Consider the following 21,446-nt stretch of genomic DNA (forward strand, 5'->3'; position numbering starts at 1 on the left):
TTTTCTCTAAAGTGCAGGTCCTAGAACTGGATTGCTAAAGGTTATGGTCCTAGCATCATCTAAAATATATGGGTTATCTTTGGAAAACTTGCCAGCAATAGGCTGGCAAAAGAGGGAAATCTTGCTTTATTTTTTTGAGTGGCAAAATTGCTTAAAACCCACCCACAAACCTTTTCTCCCCAACAGCATTAGACCAGTTTTCTAGCTTAGAGGAGCTAAAGTGTTTTGTGTAGACCAAAGTGATTGTCTTTATTAACTTTTAAAGACAACTTTCTAATTTTATTGACAATCCAGCATTAGTTTTATGGAAGACTGGAGCATTTACAAGATTCCTTTTCTTTCTTGTATCTGTTAGTTTATTATTGACAGTGGGAACAAATGGTGTCTGTGCTAATAAAATTTTGTAGTCTTTTTGATCGTGTTTGGATGTGACTCACTGGGTTTTGCTGGTAACACTGAGAATTTCACGGTGGGCTTTGAGCTGCTAGCCGTAAAACTCTGGAAGTGTTATAATTCAGCATTTTGGTTTCTTTTTTTATAATGCTTGTGGTATACTGATGTTCTGTAATGTGCTGTGATGTTTGTGTATAAACATATTTGGCAAAGCAGGAGGTGAAGAATAAAATGGCATAATATTGTATTTATGCTCTTTTAAATGTTAAAAGAATTTTGACGTGCTTCTGCCTTAACACTTTCAAAACCTCAACGAAAGGAAAGTAATGACTTGAGACACTTTTCAGAAGTAGAACAGCGTTCTGTTCATTTTTGGGGGGATCGGGTCACTTCCTCTGTACTGTAGAGAGCACAGTAATCCAAACTGTGTTGAGCCACTCACATTTACCTCTGTCTTGCCTGACCTGCCTTTAAGTAGAGAGCATCTGTACTAACTCCTTCACCTTTTGTTCATTAAGGGAATGTGAGTATATGCGTGGCAGCTGGATTTTTAAAAGTTTGTTCTTTCCCTCCCTTTTTTTCTCTCTGCTTAGAATCTGTTTTGTTCTTTAAGTGTCTGGGTTCCTCTCTGCAAACTGGGTGTTGCTCGGGATGGGGCCAGGCTGCCTGCGCTGGAGTGACTGGGCTGTCTGAGCAGGCAGGTCCAAGCCAGCGGATTCTTCTGCCATTGCCCGTGGGAGCACAGAGGTGATGGAGGGAAGGCAGATGTCTTTTCCACGAGCTGTGGCTTTAGGAAAGGCTTGTACTGGGAATGGGGCAAGACCGGGTATCTCTCCATCCCTGTTTCTCACTTCCTTCTCCTTTAAGCCCTTCTGCTTTTGTTCATAGAAGCCTTAGGCCAGGGTTAGTACGTGACTGCATACAAACTGCACCCAAAACGCTGCTCTAGTCCCTCTCGGAGGAGATGGAGCAAGTTCCGTGGACTTTGGTGGGAGAATGTAGCAGCTGCTGTCAGGGGCTGGCTGTTGATTTGCACGTTTTCAGTTTAATATGGATTTTGCAACGAATACTTCGGTGTTATTTTGAGTTTAGCACAGAAACTGCAGGAGCATGGTACTGAAACCCAGCTTCCCTGTGTGAGCCTAATGCAATCTCATTTTAGATTGGTCTAACTAAAATCCATTTTCTAATTGATCTAGTTGATCACAGACACACTGTAGACTTGCACAGTTGGTTTTGACTTACCTTGCATGTACTGTAAAGTTAATCTTCAGTTAATACATTGGACAGTGAAGAAGAGTGAGTTTTGTAAACCAAAGCTGAGGCTGTTCCTAGTTCTTATTCCCCTCAGCTGGATGTTTAATTCAGGACTTGTGAATAAGTTTCTTAGATTTCTGCTGCAGGCTGCTTACTATGTCAGCTGGTAAATTTGTGTATGTACAGAAATGCTTTGTATTGCTTAGTAGCATGCTGGAAGCATTTTGGAAACCCTTTAAAACAAGCGAAAAAAAGGGGGGGCTACCCCAGCCAAGGCATGTTGTAAGTAATAGGCAAGGCAGGTAATAGGTGAACCATCCATCATTAATAGATTTCAGTGGGTTTGTATTTCGGAATCTCCTGTTTGTGGTTGGGACGTGGGTAAACAAAAGTAACTTCGGAATGATTCTTGAGCTCTGCAGCTGGTGGTCCTAGTGCTACTTTAGCGAACAAAGCGTTGCCAGGAGGAGAATCTTGGCTCTAAATTGTGCAACTTTTACTCTGCTCCTTATCTAGTTACCTGGTGACCCTTCTTGTGCTACATTGAATCATTCCTATGCCTACCTGCTTTTTCCTTTTTTCAGGTAATAAACACAGACTGCGATGCTAGCAAAACCCACTTTAGATGTGAATAAGCAAAACCTGTCAAGGCTGTAGGATAGGAGGAGATTGTTTATAGCTGTCCCCTGACACTACTGCAAGGTGCTGTGGCTCCCTGTGTTTCACGAGAGTTGTAACAGACTGTATGCATGTCTTTTTTGGCATTTGTTAGCTGTACACAGAGATTTCTTTAATCAGTTCAAAGGTACATTTTTCCCCCCCGTCTCTACTTTGTAACATGTTTTTTATATGCCAGTGTTAGTCCTCCAGATGCTCATCATCTCTTTACAAGGCTTTCCCCTGGTGAAACCTGCACCATCCTTCTACCTGAGCAACATCTGTACAAAATCAGTGTTCAGTCTGTTAATTCAATCTTGTATACATCACTGGAGAAAGTATCAAATAATGCTTGATTCCCAGCTGTGTGATGGGACTTGTTTGAATTTCTGGAGAATTTTTTCATGCGCGTTAGCTTTGTTAGCTGTTTGTTATATGTGCTGCTTACTTGGTTGCCGGAACAATCTGGATTAATTGATGCTGCCATGATGTTATTCTCAGCTTATGAGTCCTCATGGCATGGCAGGAAGGCTGCATGCAAACATGCCAGGTCAGTGTGAGCAAGCACTCTTCCTTAACCCTGAGCTACCTTTAGGAAGAATCTGACAATTTAGAGGTAAAACCCTAGTGTACCACTTGTTTTCTCCAAGGCAGAATGTGCAATATTGCAAAAGCATGAAAAAATGACCTCACCATGAGCATGCTGATTTTTTTTTTTTTTTTTTTGCATTCTTTCTTCCTCCCACTGCTTCCTGTCCCATTTGTCAACTAAGTAAAATGGGTTACTGGACCACTGTTGCTTGGAGTCCTCCTGATTATTCCACTTGGTAAGCAGATGTGTCTGTATCTCCCCAAGCTCCTTATGATGCGGCTCTTCTCAGCTGAGCATAGATGAAAGCGGGGCTGTAAATTATTCATTCTGATTATCTGCTCGAATGGACAGGGTCCACTCTAAGTATTTCCTAGAATATTTGTCTTTCAGATATTGAAATTTAACCTCCCTTTAATACTTGTGTAAACAAACATTGTCTTCATATTATCAGTACAAGAGCGTTCTGTTGTATCCTCTTGTTATGGAGATTACTTATTCCACTTAACCCCAATCCTGAATTCCAGTGGCACCTTTCGAACGAGGATCACTGCTGGGTGAAGGGCTGTGTGGTGCTGGAATGGTGTAACAGCATACCAGTGGAGAGTACGGGTGCTTTAAGGTAGAACTCAAACCCAGAATTAATAGATGATGTTGAAATAACATTTGGTTGGGAGGAGGAAACTTTAGTGGTCGTGGAGTTCCTCTGCTGGTACTTGTAACCTGTATGGTGGCCCGTTTACTTGCACTGGATTAGAAAAGCAAGAGGTGCAAGTTGGGGACATCCTGAGAGTGCCAGCACTTCTGGCATGTCCTGTGTAGTTACACCCTTGTTTCTGCTTTTGTTTGTAATACACTTACCGTGTTAACTGATAGCTACAAGTCTTTATTTTGGATTTATCTCTGTAACTAAATAAAACAATATTCTTAGGGTGATAAGCAATCTTAGTAAATAAGCAGTGTGTGGGAAATCACGTTCTTATTTTCCAGAGGAAATTGAGGCTGACAGTTTTTGTTTGCTATATGCAGATGTGCTTTGTAAGGTTGATCAAAGGCTTATGGTTTGTCTGTGTATATACAAATGTCTTCTTTCTATTTCAAAATAAAACATCTATTTCCAATTGCATAAGCATACTAAGTAGCGGACTGAGGTTTTGTTTACACGGGAATGCTTAAGGGAATCTTCAACAGAATTGCTTCACATCACCTATGATGAAGCAGCCACTAGCAGATTAATGCTTTATCTTTATTTCACTGTGTTGTTACATACCCGTAAAGGACACAGGGATTGGTGTCCTTCTGAAGGATGCATGTGACCGCAGGTTGGTGTCCTACACCCTAGGTGCTGGTCTTCGATTCTGTGCAGATTGTAATTCAGTCTGGAGGCCTCCGTATTTATAACCAGTGTGTAAACTCAAAAAAATAATCCCATGACTGCCCTCTTCTCAGCTGGAGACCCGATGCCAGGTATGGGACTAGCTATAGAAAAATAGGTTATTGGGTTTGTTGAGAATGTTGGCTTCCAGAGCATGCAGACGGTGGACAAGAGGAGAACTTGGCTGCTTACCAGTGTTTAGGAAAGGAGGTGATGTCTGATTTCTCTTACCCTAGGGGCAGTAAAATTTGAAAGGTAAACAGTGCATATGGTTGTGGTAGGGTGCAGAGTAGCGTGGGAGAACAGCTGGTTGATCACCAAAGTATTTGGAGCACAGATGCCTGTATGAAAATGTAGCGTACCATGGTTCTCAGGTAAAAATTGTTTTGCTGTTGAAAGTAGCACAGTGTTTGCAGCGAGTCAGTGTTGAGCCTGACCGCGCTGTGTGCTTCATACCAACGCATGCCACTTTCTGTTCATTCAGAGTAATGCACAGCCACCTACGCTGTTGATATAGTGACTGCCTCGGAGGTATTGAGTACTGAGTGACTGAGTTCTGCTTAACCATTAATTAGTGTAATGTGGGTGTGGAATAAAGGTCGGGTTAGATACGGAGCTGGAATGGTTGAGAGTAACTTGTTGGTAGTGCGGACAACCGGCCAAATGGAAGTTTGGATTTTACTACTGTTGCATAGACCACAGGTTCTCCAGCTGTGGCATCAGCGTCCACCCAGAGCTGTCCTGGTGGCAGGGAGCAGCCCCTTCTGCTGCCCCTAGGGACTGGTGTGCTCGGGCTCCTGCCCTCCATGCAGCTCCTGGTTCCTGTGGGCTGCAAGTTGGTGTTTTTGCACCTTTCAGTTCCCAGAAACCGCTTGCTCCAGAAGGCCTGTGGGAGAGTACCCCGGGTGCAGACGGGAGCTTCCCTGGGAAGCTGGTGTGGGACCGTGCCCGGTAACGAAGAAGGTTGTGGTGGGAAGTAGTTTAGTAGGTTGGCAGTGTAGATCGCTGCTTCTTTCTGAAGGAAGCTTGTGATTGCGATGGGTGGAAACAGCGGACTTCATGCTTTCCATCTGCCCTGTGACCGGTCCTGGGCTGGTACGCCACTTCATCTGTGTGCATGAGCCGAGGAGCTCGCCTTGTTGCTGAGCAAGCTGCCTTTCCTTTTCCTCTGCCTTCCGACCTGTCCTGGGTTACTTCCTCAGACGCTCAGAGAGCTTTGGGGCATTCACACTGGGTGAAGAGCTTGAGTCTTAAGTGTACCAAAAAGTGTAGGCTCAAGGCTTAGGGATGGGCAGTTAATAGCCCTGTAATTTTGTTCCGTACCCTGTTTTCCTTTACTTAAGCATCTTTTGGTATCGAGTACTAAGAGCTATTAAAGCCAGCATCATTGAAGAGCTGTATGTGGCTCAGGAGGTAGCGGTGAAAGCTGGACCTGCTAGTCAAGGCTGGCCTAGGGGAAGGTTTCTTTTGCAAGTCTGCAAACTGCTTATCAGTCCAGCTGCAGAAGGGCTGTAGATGATCCCTTAACAATGTATGTAGGGTAAAGCTCAACTGTGCCTTTCTTTTTCCTCTTTTTTTTCCTTCCTGTGTTTGCTTTCCAGTAATGTAAAATGCTGGTCTGTTACCTTTTTAGTGGTTAGAGGAATTAACAGTGCTCTTAATTTAACTGGTGTGTGCCAGGTTTCATGTTGGTGGTCAAAACTGGAGGGTTGTAGACTAGAAACAGATTTGCAAAACTAGAAGATTGACAGACAGCCATGCCTTCAACGAAGCACTCCTGAGACAGCAGTGAAACATCAAACAGCATTTTGGCTGTAGAAATGAAGCAGCATTACACATGTATGTACAAGAGGCCAGTATTTATTGCTTTGTTTCAAAAAAAGACTGCGCTAGACAGCTTAACAGCAAGATTTAGTGCATGTGTAGGAGGCAGCCTCTGGGTTTCTAGTCATTCCTTTGGAGCTGTATTTGAAATAGGTGATTTGAATTATTAGACAATTAAGATTTTGGATGAGACTATAGCTACTTGGTGAATAATGCAATATGAATTAAATTTGATTGGTTTCTTTCTGTCTTTAAAAATGCATGCTGTGGGCGAGGGAACGAGCAGAATATCCCTGGAAGGAAATCTCATTCTTCTACGTCGTAGCTGCTTATAAGATACCTTAGAAAAATGGCCAACTTGCCCATACCCCCTGGAGTCTTGATGGTGTGTGATGTGGTGGCAGAGCAAAGGCTGTCCCTGGGCACCTCCCTGCCGGAGCGGTCCTGTCACTTGTGTATACCTTCATCTGCTGTGGGGCCACGCAGCAGCTATCACAGTAACGGTCTCTGAACGTGAGGAGGTCTGTCTCTTTGATTAAGTAATTCTAAAATTAGCAAGGATGTGGTGAAAAGTCAACCCACTCCTGGTCATATTTCTTTTTCCCTGATACCTGAAGTAAAAATGAAGGCTAGTTTCGCATTTCACCTGTTACTGTGTTTTTGGTTTTGTGTTTTGTTTTTTTTTACAGTGTATCTGTAGCCTTGCAGCTTGACCCCTTCTTAGTAAAAATAGATCATGAATTAATTTTAATATGTAATTCTGCTTTTTGTAAATACACAATCTTTAACTTTTAGTTACAGCATAAAACTGCAAAATTACAGCATCTTAATTTTACAATGCCACAGTTCAAAAACCTTGAGATTAAAGCAAAAAAATATTGTATTCCATTTATGATACAGCTGTTGAGTTAATATTTTTTAGATTCATTTATGCTACTTCTGTCAAGTGTGGTGACCCTTTTCCCCTGTATTAGCACAGCCTAAATCTAAAAGTCTGATCCTACGGTTCTGTTCCCTTGTGAAGGGTGTAGCTTCAAGAGAAGTGTAAAGGATATTTTACTAACGCGTGGTACCTAAAGCTCCTTAGTTGTAAGGCAGCAGCACTGTGAGTCAGAGTTGTGTCTGTTCAGCTAAAAATCACAAAGAAAACTGCATGAAAATACACCAATCGACTTTTTAAAGTCGTTACTGTCCAGGAAGGTGACTGGCACTGTGGTGGGCACAGAGAGGCACTGGGATGGTGCAGAGCCCGCGGGTGACATCCCCCTCCCCCCAGCCCCTGCCCGCCGGTTTGTGGGCACTGGCTCTTATGCACTCAGCAGCTCAACTTCCCCTCTGCAGAGGGGGAGGCCTTGTTTATCTCCTAGGAGATGGAAAACCAATTTCTGCTTTCTGATGACAAGCTGACAGGCTATTTGACTTAACAAGAGAGGCAGGCAGTGTGATTGGGAAGAGGGGAATTGCATGCCATAACATTCCAATATAAATGCAATTTATTTTGCATGTCCTTTATAGCTCCAGGCACACATTTTAGGGTGGGTGTGTGTTTTTTGTATGCTGAAATGTGAGCTCTAAATAGCCAAAAGAGGCAAATTTGACATCCAGACTGTGTTTATAATCTGGGTTTTATTTTTACTGTAATTGCTTAGCGTGCTTTTATAAATGCTCCTAATGTATTTGTGGGACAAAGTGCAGAGAAGCTGAAGAGATCAGCGCAAGTGAGCTGCTAACTCGGGATCTATCTTGTCCCACAGTTGCAGGCTTGTTCTGACATGTGGCCAGGGCTGCTATTCTGGTACCGCCTTTGCTGGTGTCCTGTCCCTGCACAGCTCTCCAGAACAGCCCTGCTGAGCTCCCCGCTTCTGCCGAGACGGAGCCGTTCTGTACCACCTAGCCTGTCCAGCAGTCAGTTCCATAATGTGTCACCTATAGGGAAAAATGGGCATCGTTGGTCTAAACCCCCATTCTTTGTTCTTATAATTGCCTGTTGTAGCTAATTGGTCATTTATAGGAGTTTTTTGTGAATATCTCTGTATTTTTAATGCTGTGTGCCGGGGCATCGGCAGCATTCGCGGTGGGGTTGCTAATCTGTGAAGCCAGGTATGCTTTTTAAAGGCACCTCCCTTATGAGCACAGCTGTAGGAGTGAGTCACAGGCAATGCAGTAAAATGGGATAATAATGCACAGGATTGGCTGATGTACCTATAAGATAAAGTCTATAAATAGGTTAATGGAATTTGGTTTGTACTTCACTGTTTTGATATGACTTTGTATTCCCTAATCAGAAGTAGCAATTAGAAAGCAAGGAAATAAATAGTCTGGCAGCCTGATACGGCATTCCACATTACTTCATAGTCTTTTGTATGTGCCAAATGGTCCTTGAGCTCTGCAGCAGCCCAAGGCAAAGGTTCAGTTTTTCCCCTGCCCAGCCACAGGAGAACACGCTTCTCCGTTAGAAGCCTGAGTCAAGGCTTGGTCCTGCTCAGACCTTGGTGAACATGGGTGCAGGAGGAAATTTCATGTCCTTGTGAAGCCTTTATGAGATTACAGTTCACTGTAATCTAGAGACAAGGTGGCTTCCCAGAGAAGGCAAGGAGCAAAAATACCTTCTGTTCATCTGTGATCAAACTGGATTAACCTCAGTGCTCACGAGTGATAATTGTGTATATAGAGGATGCGTTTGCAGGGTTCAGATGCTGTAGGTGATGCTCTTAACACACGACATTCATTTATCGTGTAGATTTAATTAGTAGGATGTCGATAAGACTTGTTCATTAAAACTACGTGTTTCACAGGGTAAGATGGTAAAATATGGATTGAGAATGACATTTTGAGCAGTTGGAGGCAGAGAGGTTAGAGACAGGAGGCTGAGCTGGTAGGGTCTGCCACACCTGACCAGCCCCATCTGCTGCAGTGATCCTGGCTGGACGGTGACTGCTCGTTCTGGTGAACACTTCAGATCCTGCAAAAATGCACCGTGTCAGCTGTGAGTTTTACCAATACATCAGCAATGGGGAGCCTGCCGCAGCTTCAATACTGTTCTCCTCAGCAGATGTCTTCATGCTGAAGCCTCAGAAGGCGAAGGAGCGAGAAGGATAGCGAAGGGGAGATGTGAAGCAGGTTCATCTGTGCGCAGCCAGCCTGCCAGAAGCTGGGTCAGGGCTCAGCCCCCAGCTCTTGGAGGGGCTGCAGTGCGGAGTGGAGCTTGCCAGGCTGCTTTTGGTTCCTGGCTCACGTTTCTGTGTGCATGTGGACACTCTACTTCCCCAGCTGGTGTCTTTGGCTCTGGTGTGAGCTGCACCCATGTCTTCTTACAGTGGAAGGTTAGTTTGCTGCTGCCAGTGTTAAATAGGACTTAGAGCTTGAGTCTCAAAGGCACCGACAAAAGAGCTTTCAAATCTGCCTCTCCAGTTTTAGAAATCCAAATGCAGCTCTGCTAGAATTGATCTGTACCAATTTCCCTTTCAGTTTCTTCTGCTTTCAGCCAGCTCCTACAGATTCAATCCCGGCTTTTGTTCTCAGCTGATTGAGCTGGGTTGATGTGGCCGCATGCTAATGCGATGTTCTAGATGGAGCAGATGTGCACCCGCTCACTTTCCGGCTGAGGAGGAATTCAGCGTTGGAAGGTGCATGATCTGGGCTTGGACTTGCCTAAGCACAAATCCGAATAATGAATTAGTCATCAGACACGGAATTCATTTCCCTGGGGACACGGAGAGGGAGGCTGGTACAGCCCAGCTGTCAGTCAGGAATTGCTGATGCAGGAACTCTCACCAGCTGAAGAAGGGTCCCCCCACCCCTGCTAATAAAGTCAGGCTAGGTTGCCAAATCCTTTAGTTCGGTATTTCCGTAGTTACACAGAGTGCTTTATAGCCTGTGCTTAAAGGCTTTGGCCTCTCTACCTAACTTACATAAAGATGTTCAGTGGCCATTTTGAAACCAAAGGCAGCAAACCTTAATTGTAGCAATTCTGCAGCCTTCTACTGCAATTTTACACACCCCTTTTTATGTGGCAAGCAGGGTATGCTGGAGGGGTTTGCCATCCTCCATTTGTTTCAGGTGTGATTTCATGGATATTGAGGTATGAGTGATAATGGAGTGAGTTTGGGAAGAGGTGTTTCTGCTCCATCACCACCTTCTGACCTTGGCTGCAATTCTCATTTTGTTTGGGTATTTTACTCTCGTTAGTGTTCAACTGTGCCTCTGTGGTGCATGGTATCACGCATGATAACTTTTCTGAGATATTTTGAAGCTTTACCTATCAAATAAGGAAGAGAAATTACGGCACTGTGTGTTCTTTTGTACATAACTAGACCAATGTCTGTTTGAGATTTTCATTTATGTGCACTATTTTACTCTTTAGAGCGGGTAAAAAGCTAGTGTCGGTATTCTTTTCCTGCCTTATGAATTTCTCCATCGTAACTTCCACCTATGCTGAGGAGAGTTGCCATTATGGCTCCTGGCCAGCCTATAATTTTTTCTGTTACCTTTGCTGGACAAACACCATGTGCAGCAGCAGATAAATGAGTGATCCTCTGCTGTGGCAAGGGGAAGTGGCACAAGAATCTCAAGATTATGGTTGATGCTGTGGGCTTTTGAATTTTATTATTTTAAAAAAAATAATACTGAATAACCATGCCAAAGCCTTCCAAATACTAGCTTCCAGTTTGTCTTAACTTTCTGGTATCTGAAGGGGCTTGATTTTTATTAAGTCCTATACTGACTTGTGCTGGAGTGCAAAATTAGAATATTGCAGGGGGATTTATTCTGAATACTGCAAGAAGCTGCGATTTACATGAAACCACTTTATACTTGTGCTCTTTTCTCTCATTATTTTGCAGTTACTTCAGCAAGATCCTGTTGGAGTTTGAAAACGGTCTTTTTGTCTAAGTGTTGTCTGGAGAATGGAAGTGTTCGGTTTCTGGTGCTGTAATGTTACTGTCTAATCACTTTATACCAGTTACAGGAGATCCCACTTGAAATATTCCAAATTAAAAAAAAAAAAAAAAGTAGAGAGGAAGAAGCTTAGACATAGTGTTAAATACCACAACTTCCTTGAGTTCTGTTGCAAATATCCGTCAGACCTTACAGTCTTTGCACAGTTCTGCTGTTGTGAGATTTTTAAACAGAGGAAGTAAACCCCAAACCTCTCAGAGTATTAACTGATGTCAGTACAGCTTTCATCTTTTAGGAGTGGGTTGTAACTGTAAACCAAAGAGGTGGTGTTATTTCAATTATATTTTTTTTCTGGATGACAATATTTGTCTCTAATGGAATGGAGAAAACTGCCACCATGAGTTCTCTTCCCATTCTTAGGTTTACTTTTTCCAGCCCTTTGGCGAGGATGTTTTGGACTGCTTGAGAACTGGCATTTTGTCATTCTCTGTTTTTCGATTTAAAGTTTATTTACAGAAATTAGCAAAAATGAGGAAGTGCCTGAAGTACTACGCTTAGTTGCTCGAGTGTCATGTTGTGTATGGTGAGAGTTGGCAACTTCTGTATTTAAAGTGTTTGAGTCTTATTTGTGGATTCGGATTTGGTTTGAGTCATAGTTCTGTTTTCAGTCTTTCAAGACTTACATTGAGATTTTTTTAATACTAAGTCCTGCTTCTGATTTTTAAGTTAGAATTCACTTCTGCTGTGTCGGAAGTGAGTGCAGCTGCTTTGCACTTGCAGCTTCTGGATTAGGCAGCACTCTTTCTATTTTGCATAATGTTGCACTGATCTTCGTTGGAAAGTTAATTTATCTAGATCTTCAGTTTTGGAGGATGACAAGAGGTTATTTGAAATGAAAACAAGGGCTTGAAGGCTATTTGAAACCTAAACAAAGCAGGGAGTTTGCCATCTGAGAATGAGTTTGCTGGTTTTTATCCAGCGCCCTTCTTCTACGCCGTGCTTGGTGCAATCATTTGTTGATGGAAAGGGAAATTCATAGTTTGGTTTCAAAGACCGTGGCTGTTTCTGAGAAGAGTTGTAAGGGAGGAGGCAGCATCTACTCCCTGGTTGTATAGGTCCGTGGTGTACCGTGTCTGCCTGCCGACCTTGAGTTAATCTTTTGTGCTTTTCTTCAGTGTGTGGGAGAAAAATAATCTGTTCAGATCCTAATAGAAAGTGGCCTATTTAGTAAGTGTTCTGTACGTATATTTATTTACAAATATTCTTGATCTTGAATTAAGGAACCCAGCTCTATTAGCTGCTGCTGGGTGCTCACTTTCTGGCTGGGGAAGCTGCAAGAAGATGACTGACTGTGGAATGTGACGGCTCCGTGCATCCGTCTGTTTAGAACAAGCAGTTTTGCAGCTGATCAAAGCGGGAGGATTATGCTGCTGCCTAAACTAAAGTGGAACTAAACTGGCAAGGGGTGGGGGGGAGAAATGGCAGCTCTGAAGAGGCCTACCTGAACTGACGGGCTCTTTGTTGTCAACAAGATAATGTGAATAATTCGTTGGTTTTGATGTTTTGTGGTTGGTGGGGTTTTTATTTATTTATTTTACTTAGGTGTTGTTCTTTCTGTTGGTACATTTACTCTTGCATTTCAAAGCCTAAGGAACTGGGTTACTTTTAACGGAAAGATATATTGCATATAGTTCCATAGGCAGTGCAAAGTTTATCTTCACATAGCTGTAAGAAATATATAGTGCATCCTCTGTGGGTGTGGGTTTCGGGACAATTTTCGTGAAAACAGAGATTTTGTTTTGCATACATGTATCAATAGTCTGAATGTAGAACCTGCACGGAGACTGTATGTCTGTCTTATTAAGCAGTATATTTATCCCAGAAGTGGAGAAGTATATGAAACTAGCAACAAGTTATGGATTACAGTTGTTTTTTGTGCTGTAGTTAAGCAATCAGGTTGTGTCTTTTCTCGCCTTACGTTTCTGGTTTTACAATTTACCAGATATTCTCACCTAAGCAGCATTTATTTAGGTAGCTGTGTTCAACAGCAGTCTTTTTGCTTTGTCTCTGATACTGCGTTTTATTAATCTAAAGTGCACCTGTACGCATGGTGTTTGTTATCAGCCAATATAATCTTAATGTAAAAAGAAATGGCTTTTAGAGCAATTAAATATTCACATATTTTGCACTTAAGCATTTTCATTTGTGGTTTTTTTCCAATGAACCTGTGAATATAAATTATTTGCAAAACCCCAATTTTCCTAGATTGAATTGAGACTCGTGCAAGTCTTGAAGTTTCTGGGACCTGTCAATAATAAAATAAATGAATAGCACAAGCTTTGATCTAGTGGTTTAGGAATTCAGTCTGCAGAAATGCTGTCTGTCATGGGGCAGGGAGAGCCAGCTGAAGAACTGAACCACCTGCCGTTAGCTGTGGCCTCTTCTCTGTGGATGGGGAGGCTCTCGTCTCTTCACTTTCATTGTTATTTTATTTCAAGTTAGAAAACCAGTAGAAAGTTGAACGACTTCCCTGTTAAATCAAGAGTAGAAATACGTCAATGTGTCAACTACAATCTGTTTCCAGTTACTGCTCCTGTCAAATTGGTTACATTCACAAAGTACAAGTAGCATTTGTGATATCGGATCATTTTTAAAGGCAGATTTTGTTTAATAGCCTTCTCTTGTCATTTTATTTTTATTGTAGCTTCCTCCTTACTGCATAGCGAGGAATTTTATGACTGAAATAGGAGTTGGTGCCTGGTTCTTTGACAAGCTGATTTTGAGTTTGGCTGTATCTTGCTTTTATAGACCACAATATTTCTTTTATATTTTTTTGGGTAGCTAATTTAGAGTGTGGTGAGTGAAGACACTTGTATATTCTGTAAAACTTCAGTGCAAGCGTTACAACTTGGATTATGTGCAACTGCTGAGGAGGAAGAGGAAGAAGCAGAAAATTATGGTTTGGTTTCTGGGCCAGGAGCGAGTTCCTGCAGAAGGCATGGTGCTGGCAAGGGGAAAACCCAGCACTGATGGTGCTGAGCTGTTTCACTCCGTGTCTTCATTAAGTCTTGTAAAACTGTTGGAATCATGACACTGTTTCAGAGGAACGTAAGATAACGTGAGTAAGCTCAGAACCTTTACTGCTTTCCAGTACATTGTTTATGTATGACATTGTTTTCCTTAGAATTTTTAAAATTATTAATTTTAAGATTAAAGTTAAAATTTTACTTAAATTATTTTAGTAATTAAAAAATTAAATTATTAAAGTTAAGATTACGTTAAAGGTAGTCAACTTGCGTGTCTCCTAAGCAAAAGTCTTGGATCTGTGAACAAGGTCTGTCATGCCTGGCCTCTGAGGTTAAGTTAGCTACTTTGCTGGATGGGCTGTTTCTTATATCTTTTTTTTTTTTTTCAGAAGTTTATTGAATTGTTGGAAGTCTGTGTATGGCTCTGTAGTATTGAAATGTAGGCTTTGACATGTGCCTAATGAGGCAGGCGTCTTCTTGGCCCATTGTCTGTAAGTGAAAGCTATCGAACGAGTACATGTATGGTGGTGTATATTCTCCTAGAAACCATGAAATGTAGAAAATGGATTGTGAATTCTGTCATGATTGAGAAGCATGAAGAGATTTTCTGGTGGGTTCTGAGTGACTTGGAAGTTGTCCTGTTTAATTTTTTCTGCTTTGTGATCGCCTTCTGTGGCACTTGATCAGTGAAGCCACTGTTGTTTTCTGTTTCTCGTGAGCTGCTCTCTTGCAAGCTTTCATTACTTTTTTTTTTCTCTCCCCCCAAAACTACCTTTTCAGCGTAGCAGTTGGGCTAATTTTGTTTTGTGAACATCTTAACACTGGTCATCAGAATGACTGTTCCAGTTGCAAAGAAGGACCTCTTAAATAGTAGCCAGGTTGTACCTCATTCCATGATCTGCTGCTGTAGCTGGTTTTGGTGTCAAAATTTACTCATAATGAACTTCCTTTTAAGCTTCCCTAGCAGTTGGTGCTGGCAGAGAGCTAGATATCATAGTCTGCTTATTAAAGATAGCAAGAGGGAGCTTTGTCCTCCAGCTGCTTTGTGCTCTGCCTTGTCCGTTGCCGATGGTGCAGAGCCTCAGGGTTTTGCATGTCCTGCTCTGCCGTGGGTCCATTGGAGTTTCAGATGTTTCACTGTGTATTGGGATTTTTATTTTTTATATTTAACCTGTTTAAGTGTTCCACTTCCCATATTTAAAGCATTTCCTTTGGGGGGAGGAGTGGTGTTTGTTTGATTTGCACTCAGTGATTATCTTTATCAGAAGTGTGGCATTAAGAACTTCATTTGAGTACAAGCTTGAGGATTTTTTAAAAAAACTAAATTCCTTCTGCCTGCCTTTGTTCTTACTGTTTGTGTATGAAAGTATTGGAGCTTTCCCTGGTGATGCCGGTATTTAATTTGAATATCTTGGAACTGATTTTGCATAATAAGTAAATTTATCCTGTGGAAGAAACATTAACCAACAAAAATTTTACTATTTCATACCTGCCTTATAGTGTGTGTTAACTAAATTCATGGAAATTCATGAAACCTGGTAGAGGTTCCAAGACACTTAAGGACTTGAAATATTAAAACGATTCATTAACTGTTCTAATTATCTGACTTCTAGGGCAGGCCTTTGTGCTTTGGGGCAAATAAGTGTAATGACAAATACGTGATACCTGGCCTGAATGAGGCTTCTCCTCAAATGCATCTGGGCAGCTGGTGTGACTTAAAAATTTTAAGGGGGGGAAAAATGCACGATGATTGTTCAGATGGTGATACATGGCCACTGTACACAGGTGTTTTTATTTGGCAGCTATTTAGTTGAAGGGCTGCAAAACTTGCCACAGGACTTTCTCCCAAGGGTTAATAGGTGATTTGGTTTGTTGGTGTTCTGAGTGCTCCTTGCTCTTGTTAAAATCAATAGAGACGGTTTTTAAGAAACTTTTTTTTTTTTTCAGCTATAAAGGCAAAAATCTTTTCTCTGTGAAGCAAACGGATCTATATTTTCCTGTGATTGATGTAGGCTGATAGGGGTAGCTTTTGAAATTCAAACTGCAGGCAGCTTCTGACATCTGTATCGCGTGTAGCTTCTCCGAGGTGGACTGTTAGATAAGGTGTTGTGTAGGCCTCTTGCAACCTTTAATGTCAGAAATCTGAGCTAAGATATGTTAATTTTATTAACGTAAGTTGAAGCAATGATAAAAGGAGGTGGTAATTTGTAAAAGTGTATTTTAAAGAGCAGTAGACCTGAGCCTTTCCATTTTAACTTTGGTTTCTGTTCAGGAGGGGGTAAAATATCATTAGCTGAAACCAAGAATAAAAGAAAGTTGTATTTCCTCACAGTAGAAGAGAAGCTCTTAATCTAACAGAAGGCGTAATGTCAGGAGCAGAGAAATCGGCTTCTTGGCAGTAGTATCTGATGGTTTGTCTTGACGGTAATCATGCAAGAGTTAGGCGGCTCCTTACTATTTCCAAATGGCAGTGGAGTAAAGTTCTGTTAGTCTTGGGTGGTAAATGGCTTTTACCAGTGCTTTGTCACTGAGTGCTGAAGGGAAGGTGTGCTAGCACTTTAGAATTTGCTTAGATTTGCCAAAATCAAGTTTTAGTGTGTGTTACTAATTTATTGTAATTATTGTCAAGTGTGTCTTTTGAAAATGCTTGTTGGAAGGCTTGAGTCTGAGTGAGAAGGGAGAAAATAACTTGTTGATACATCTGTAAACTGAAAGTAAACCTAAAATTGAAGTGATCATTTGGAGTCTTGAATGGTACCTACAGGGAGTAACACAACTGGTCCCATTGGAATTAGTGTGACATTAGAGCTTTGCATGCAAATAAGATCGGAGGACTAAACACTAAGCACCCCCACCCACCATGCTAGTGGGATTTTTTCGTTGTTGCTTTTTTTCCTCTTGTCACCCTGGGATGGAGAATTCCCTGGCGACATTGCTCACCAATGCAGGGTGCTCTGAAGAAGAACGCTGCTGCCGGAGGCGGTAGGCTTCTGGAGTGAGCCACGTGTTGTTGCAGTTTAGTAACCCCAGGATACTTGAACAATACAGAGAGGTATGTGGCAGACAGCACACATTCCCCACTTGTGAGCAAGAACTGGTTTTCTTGCCTTTCCTTTAGAGAAACAATCAGGCTCGTTAAGATGATTAATTAATGCATTTTCTGCCATTAATCTTTCTGAATACCAATATATGTAGCATGCAGTAAAATCCATTAACATGCTGTGACCCTGTGCTAATTGTTAAACTCTGCTTTTCTTTGACCAGCTGAAGTGCTGAGGTAGGCGCACTTAGATTACAGTGGGGTAAGAATGGCTCCCTCACAAATGAAAATATTTAATTTGGTAAAACAGATAATGATGCTACTAGCTGTCTTGCTCGTCAGTTGTTGGATGACTTGAGTATGTCATTAATACTACTAAAAGTTTTTAAATAGGACTGAGGAAGACATGATATGGAAAGGAAGGAAATCAGGGCATCATCAAGTGCATGTAGAATCTTGGCCCTGTGTCATGTTGGTCCATAAGAGAACTCATAAAAAACTTGTTTATTTTATCATACAGTTCACTGGCTCTGGGAAATGAAGATGTGGGGAAAATGAGCACAGCCAAGGTTTCAGATAAACCATGGGTTTCATGTGACTGTGATTTCAGTGACTCCAGCATGATGGAAAGAAGTGCCCAACTAGACTTGCTAACTTAAGGCACTCTTTCAAAACCTAGTCAAAATGCTAGTAGGAGCTACGTAGAAAGAAATTTTACAGAAACTTTTGTTTTTACTGTTTTACAGTAGTAATGTGAATACCGACTTGGAATAAATTTATGGTGTGCCTAAAAAGATAGATAGTACCTGAACTTCAGGAAGAATAAGATGGGAGGTTAAGATGTCTACAGTGGCTAAAACATTGATGGAAGGCAATGCTTGTCTCCAGAAGGATGGATAAAATCCCACGCAGATATGTTTAGAGAAGTATGTAATTATCTTCATATTCCCAATTGTAACGAAAGTGATTATTTATATCTTGTAAATTGCTGTTTCTTGTTCAAATCTGCAGGGTATTCTTGATGCTGTTCTTCAGTTGATTGTAGAAACTAATTGAGGGAGAAAGATTTATGGCTGGCTACATTTACTCATAATCTCAATATGTTTTCATTTGAGTCAGTCAAGAGAAAGAGTTTGACCTCCTCTTGTAAGAAATGTACGTGAACTCGTAATTCGGGTTAAAAACCCCACCAAAACAACAAACCCCCAAACCTCACCAAACCTCACTGTTTAACATGTCTGTTTAAGACTAAAGGATATGAATTGTAGATTAACTTGTAAAAATCCGTTACTAAGGGAAGATGTTCTGTTTTTAAGCAGATGCTGTTCAGAGTGTGCGGTAGTGGTGAAATCTTGTTAGGCAAAGCTCTGAGTGCCTTCAAGACTCAATAAATCTCTCCTTGTAGTACTGCTGGTGCCATACGTACTGTAACTACTTGGGTCAGGTTGCTGTCCTGACCGATACCTGGAGAACTGCTCCTGCCATGGCAGGAAGCCTGACACTGTGCTACAATACTCGGAACCTGTCTGATGTCCCTTTGGATGCTTTTGGTCTCTCTAACTTTTGGGAAACTTTTTTAAAAACTTCTTCAGACAACTCCAGCTTCAATAGATACTGAATATTACTTGTCCAGTGCAAGCCATCCGTTATCTGTTTTGGCAGTCTTCAGTTCATAGCATTCAAAGGAAAAAAAAAAAAAAACCAACTTCCCTCAGTGCTGCGTTTTTTTGCTTTACTGTCTTCAAACAAGTTAATTTTGTGATGTTCATCCATTTGCCTGTTTCTTATCTCCGCAATCCAGGCTTGAGGATTCACTTGCAGACCTAGTATTTGGGGATTTGGAAGGAGAGGTTTGGGGGTAGGAAGCAGTATTATCTCAGTTATTGGCTACTTTTGCATTTCTTCCACTGATCTTTGTTTATACTATAAAACTGCTTAAAACTACATTCATTTCAACTGGCTGAATTGTGGAAATTCATTTTGTGCTGTAGCAAATGATGGCATTCTTAAGCCACTTGGATCTGGTTGGAAGAGCCGGTGCTTGTGATGGTGACACAGGCTATAAGCAGGTCTAATGGTTCTGTTCTTTGGACCTCTGCAAATGTAACTAGGCTTATTTGGTCACAGTTTCATGCTGTGCTGGTATTTCTCAACTCCTAGTATGCATACACACAGTAAAGAATACTCTTAGGAGAATAGCTTCCTGGTGGGAATCCCAGAACATGCTACGCAGTTGTAGGGGGATACTGCATGTTCCTCACATCTGCTGCCATGGTATTTTTGTTTAGGGTTTTTTGCCAGAATTTAGCCACTTGTGACTGTGACAATGGCATGAAAGTCTCATACTGCTATTAAAGCAGGAGTAATTTATTTTTTTTTTTTTACTACTTGTAAATAGGTGCTGTCCGTGGTGGAGGATGGTGTTGCTTACACCAGGTCTCGGCTGCATTAAACTGCTTTAATCTTGTACACGGACTTAACCTTCACTAGCTCCATCACAGGTGTTTGCTCAGAATTAGCCATACTTCCAGGATTAAACAATCTAAAAGTTCTGAGCAAGTCACTGGTTTCTATAACCCTTGGCTTTTAGCCAAGCTGATTAAAAATGGGATCTGGTGGAGAGCAAGCTGATCTCCCCAGTGTTCCACCTGCTCAATATTCGTGAGCGTGGGCCAGCAAACGATGAGTATTTTGTCTTATGACCACATTGCAGCCAAAGTGAGTTATTTGAAACTAGTAAGAAATATTACCACTGGGAAGAGGGTGTCAGGTCTTTTAACTTAAGGTATTTTCAGATCGGCATGAAACATTTGAGGTTTCTGTTAGTGTTGTGGGCAGTTCTTGGCAAAAACCTTCCAAAGTAATTGGGTGGTGTTAAGCTTCCCTTGTACATTTGCAAACAACGTGAACTGCTTACTTCTCTTGTAACTTCAGAGGAAGGAGAAAAGTTGAGTAGATGGCAGCTTGAGAAGTTGTGTGAAATTAAAAAAAAGTCATCTGGCTTCTGTAAAAGTGTTACTTGCGGAATGCATAGATTCCTTCCCAGTCTAGAAAAATGTGGGATTTTTCTACACTGTGCAATTACAGCTGAAAGGACTTTGTTCATATTCTGAAAACGTAGCTTGTATTAGCAACGGAGCATAGGAATCTCTGTAACTTTCTGAAAGCTTGGATCATGTGAGAATTTTCTGTAATAAAACAGTAAAACTAGCAATTGGACCATTTTTCACTGAAAGATGAGTTTTAAAAAAAAACAAACCTGAAATGAACAACACTTCCAATGTGTGGCCTGAAATGTTAGTAACCTGCTCTTACAGCTGGGTGGGGGGTTTTTTTTGGTTTTTTTATAGATTGCAGGGGGAAAAGAAATCAAGAATAAATTGAAGAGCACTCTACACTTTTTTGGTGTCTTAATTCCACCATTTCAAATTAGAATTGAGGTTGAAGTAAGAACTCGGTCTGTTTTTACATGTGGACCAAATGTGCTACTGTCCCTACAAAATGAAGTAAGCTAAATAGCTACAAATGCAATACTGCACTGTTTGTGGTAAGGGTTTATTGCCTGGTTTGATGGTGTGAGGTGCTTGACTGTATTCTCTCTTCCTCAGTTTTCTAGCATAATGATCTGTTTCCATAAGAGGGTGGAAGGTCCTACCCCTTTTCTGCAGAAAGAGGCGGCTGAAGGTCTGGGGTTGGTTCTTCGATGCCCATAGCACGATAGTGCCGATTGCACGAGGAAGCAGAGCAGGAATAACTGGTGGTAGTTCTGGGAGATGTTTGGTTTATTGCATTGTGGTGCTGGAGGGAGATAACGGATATTCATCAGGAACCTGCTTTCATTATTACTTTTTTTTTTTTCCTGTCTATATAACAGCTTATTTACTACTGAATAATTACACAAATATATGGAGGTAAGATAGGGTCTAAAAACGCCACCAGAGTTGCAGTTCTCTGTGATTTTCTTGGTGGTTATTCACATAACCGGTGGTTTCTGAGCATCAGCAGGCTAATCCTACTGGAGATTAATTACCTCTGTGAAGTGCTGTATAGTCAGAGAATTAATTTGTTTCTGAGATTTGGGGGCTGGCCAGAGTTGCCAACCATATGCTTGAAGAGAAATATTTGGTCATAGCTCTGGTGGGGGCCGATCCACAGGCTGTTTGTAGCCTGAGCGTTTGGGACTGGTTATTTAGTATAGTTTCAAACACAAGGAACTTAAATCTAAGTTTTATTCCTACATAGAAATTAGAAGTCTCTAGAAGTTGGAATGCATTCTTCTGACAACTTTCATCTTCTTTTAAAAGGTGAACATCTCATGAGGGCCCTCCTCTTTCTGTTTTGAAGCTTATACTGCCACAACATCATAATTAAATGGGATGCATTTTCTAA

At 41.5% G+C, this 21,446-nt stretch overlaps 1 protein-coding gene across 2 annotated transcripts in view; it reads left to right on the forward strand.

Annotated features, from left to right (window-relative positions):
- Positions 1–21,446, forward strand: part of XPR1 (xenotropic and polytropic retrovirus receptor 1) — a 109,449-nt gene that overhangs the window by 8,544 nt on the left and 79,459 nt on the right. The window contains exon 1 of one of the 2 annotated variants that reach the window (XM_055815703.1): positions 14,463–14,508. The exons of the other annotated variant lie outside the window; for it this stretch is intronic. Within the exon in view, the coding sequence (XP_055671678.1) occupies positions 14,469–14,508 (40 nt within the window). The 5' untranslated portion in view covers positions 14,463–14,468. Of the gene's footprint in view, positions 1–14,462; positions 14,509–21,446 lie in introns of those variants that run through there. 2 annotated transcript variants of the gene reach the window in all.

The sequence above is a fragment of the Falco peregrinus genome, chromosome 10 (genome assembly GCF_023634155.1).
Source record: "Falco peregrinus isolate bFalPer1 chromosome 10, bFalPer1.pri, whole genome shotgun sequence".
In the NCBI taxonomy this organism is placed as follows: Eukaryota; Metazoa; Chordata; class Aves; order Falconiformes; family Falconidae; genus Falco; species Falco peregrinus.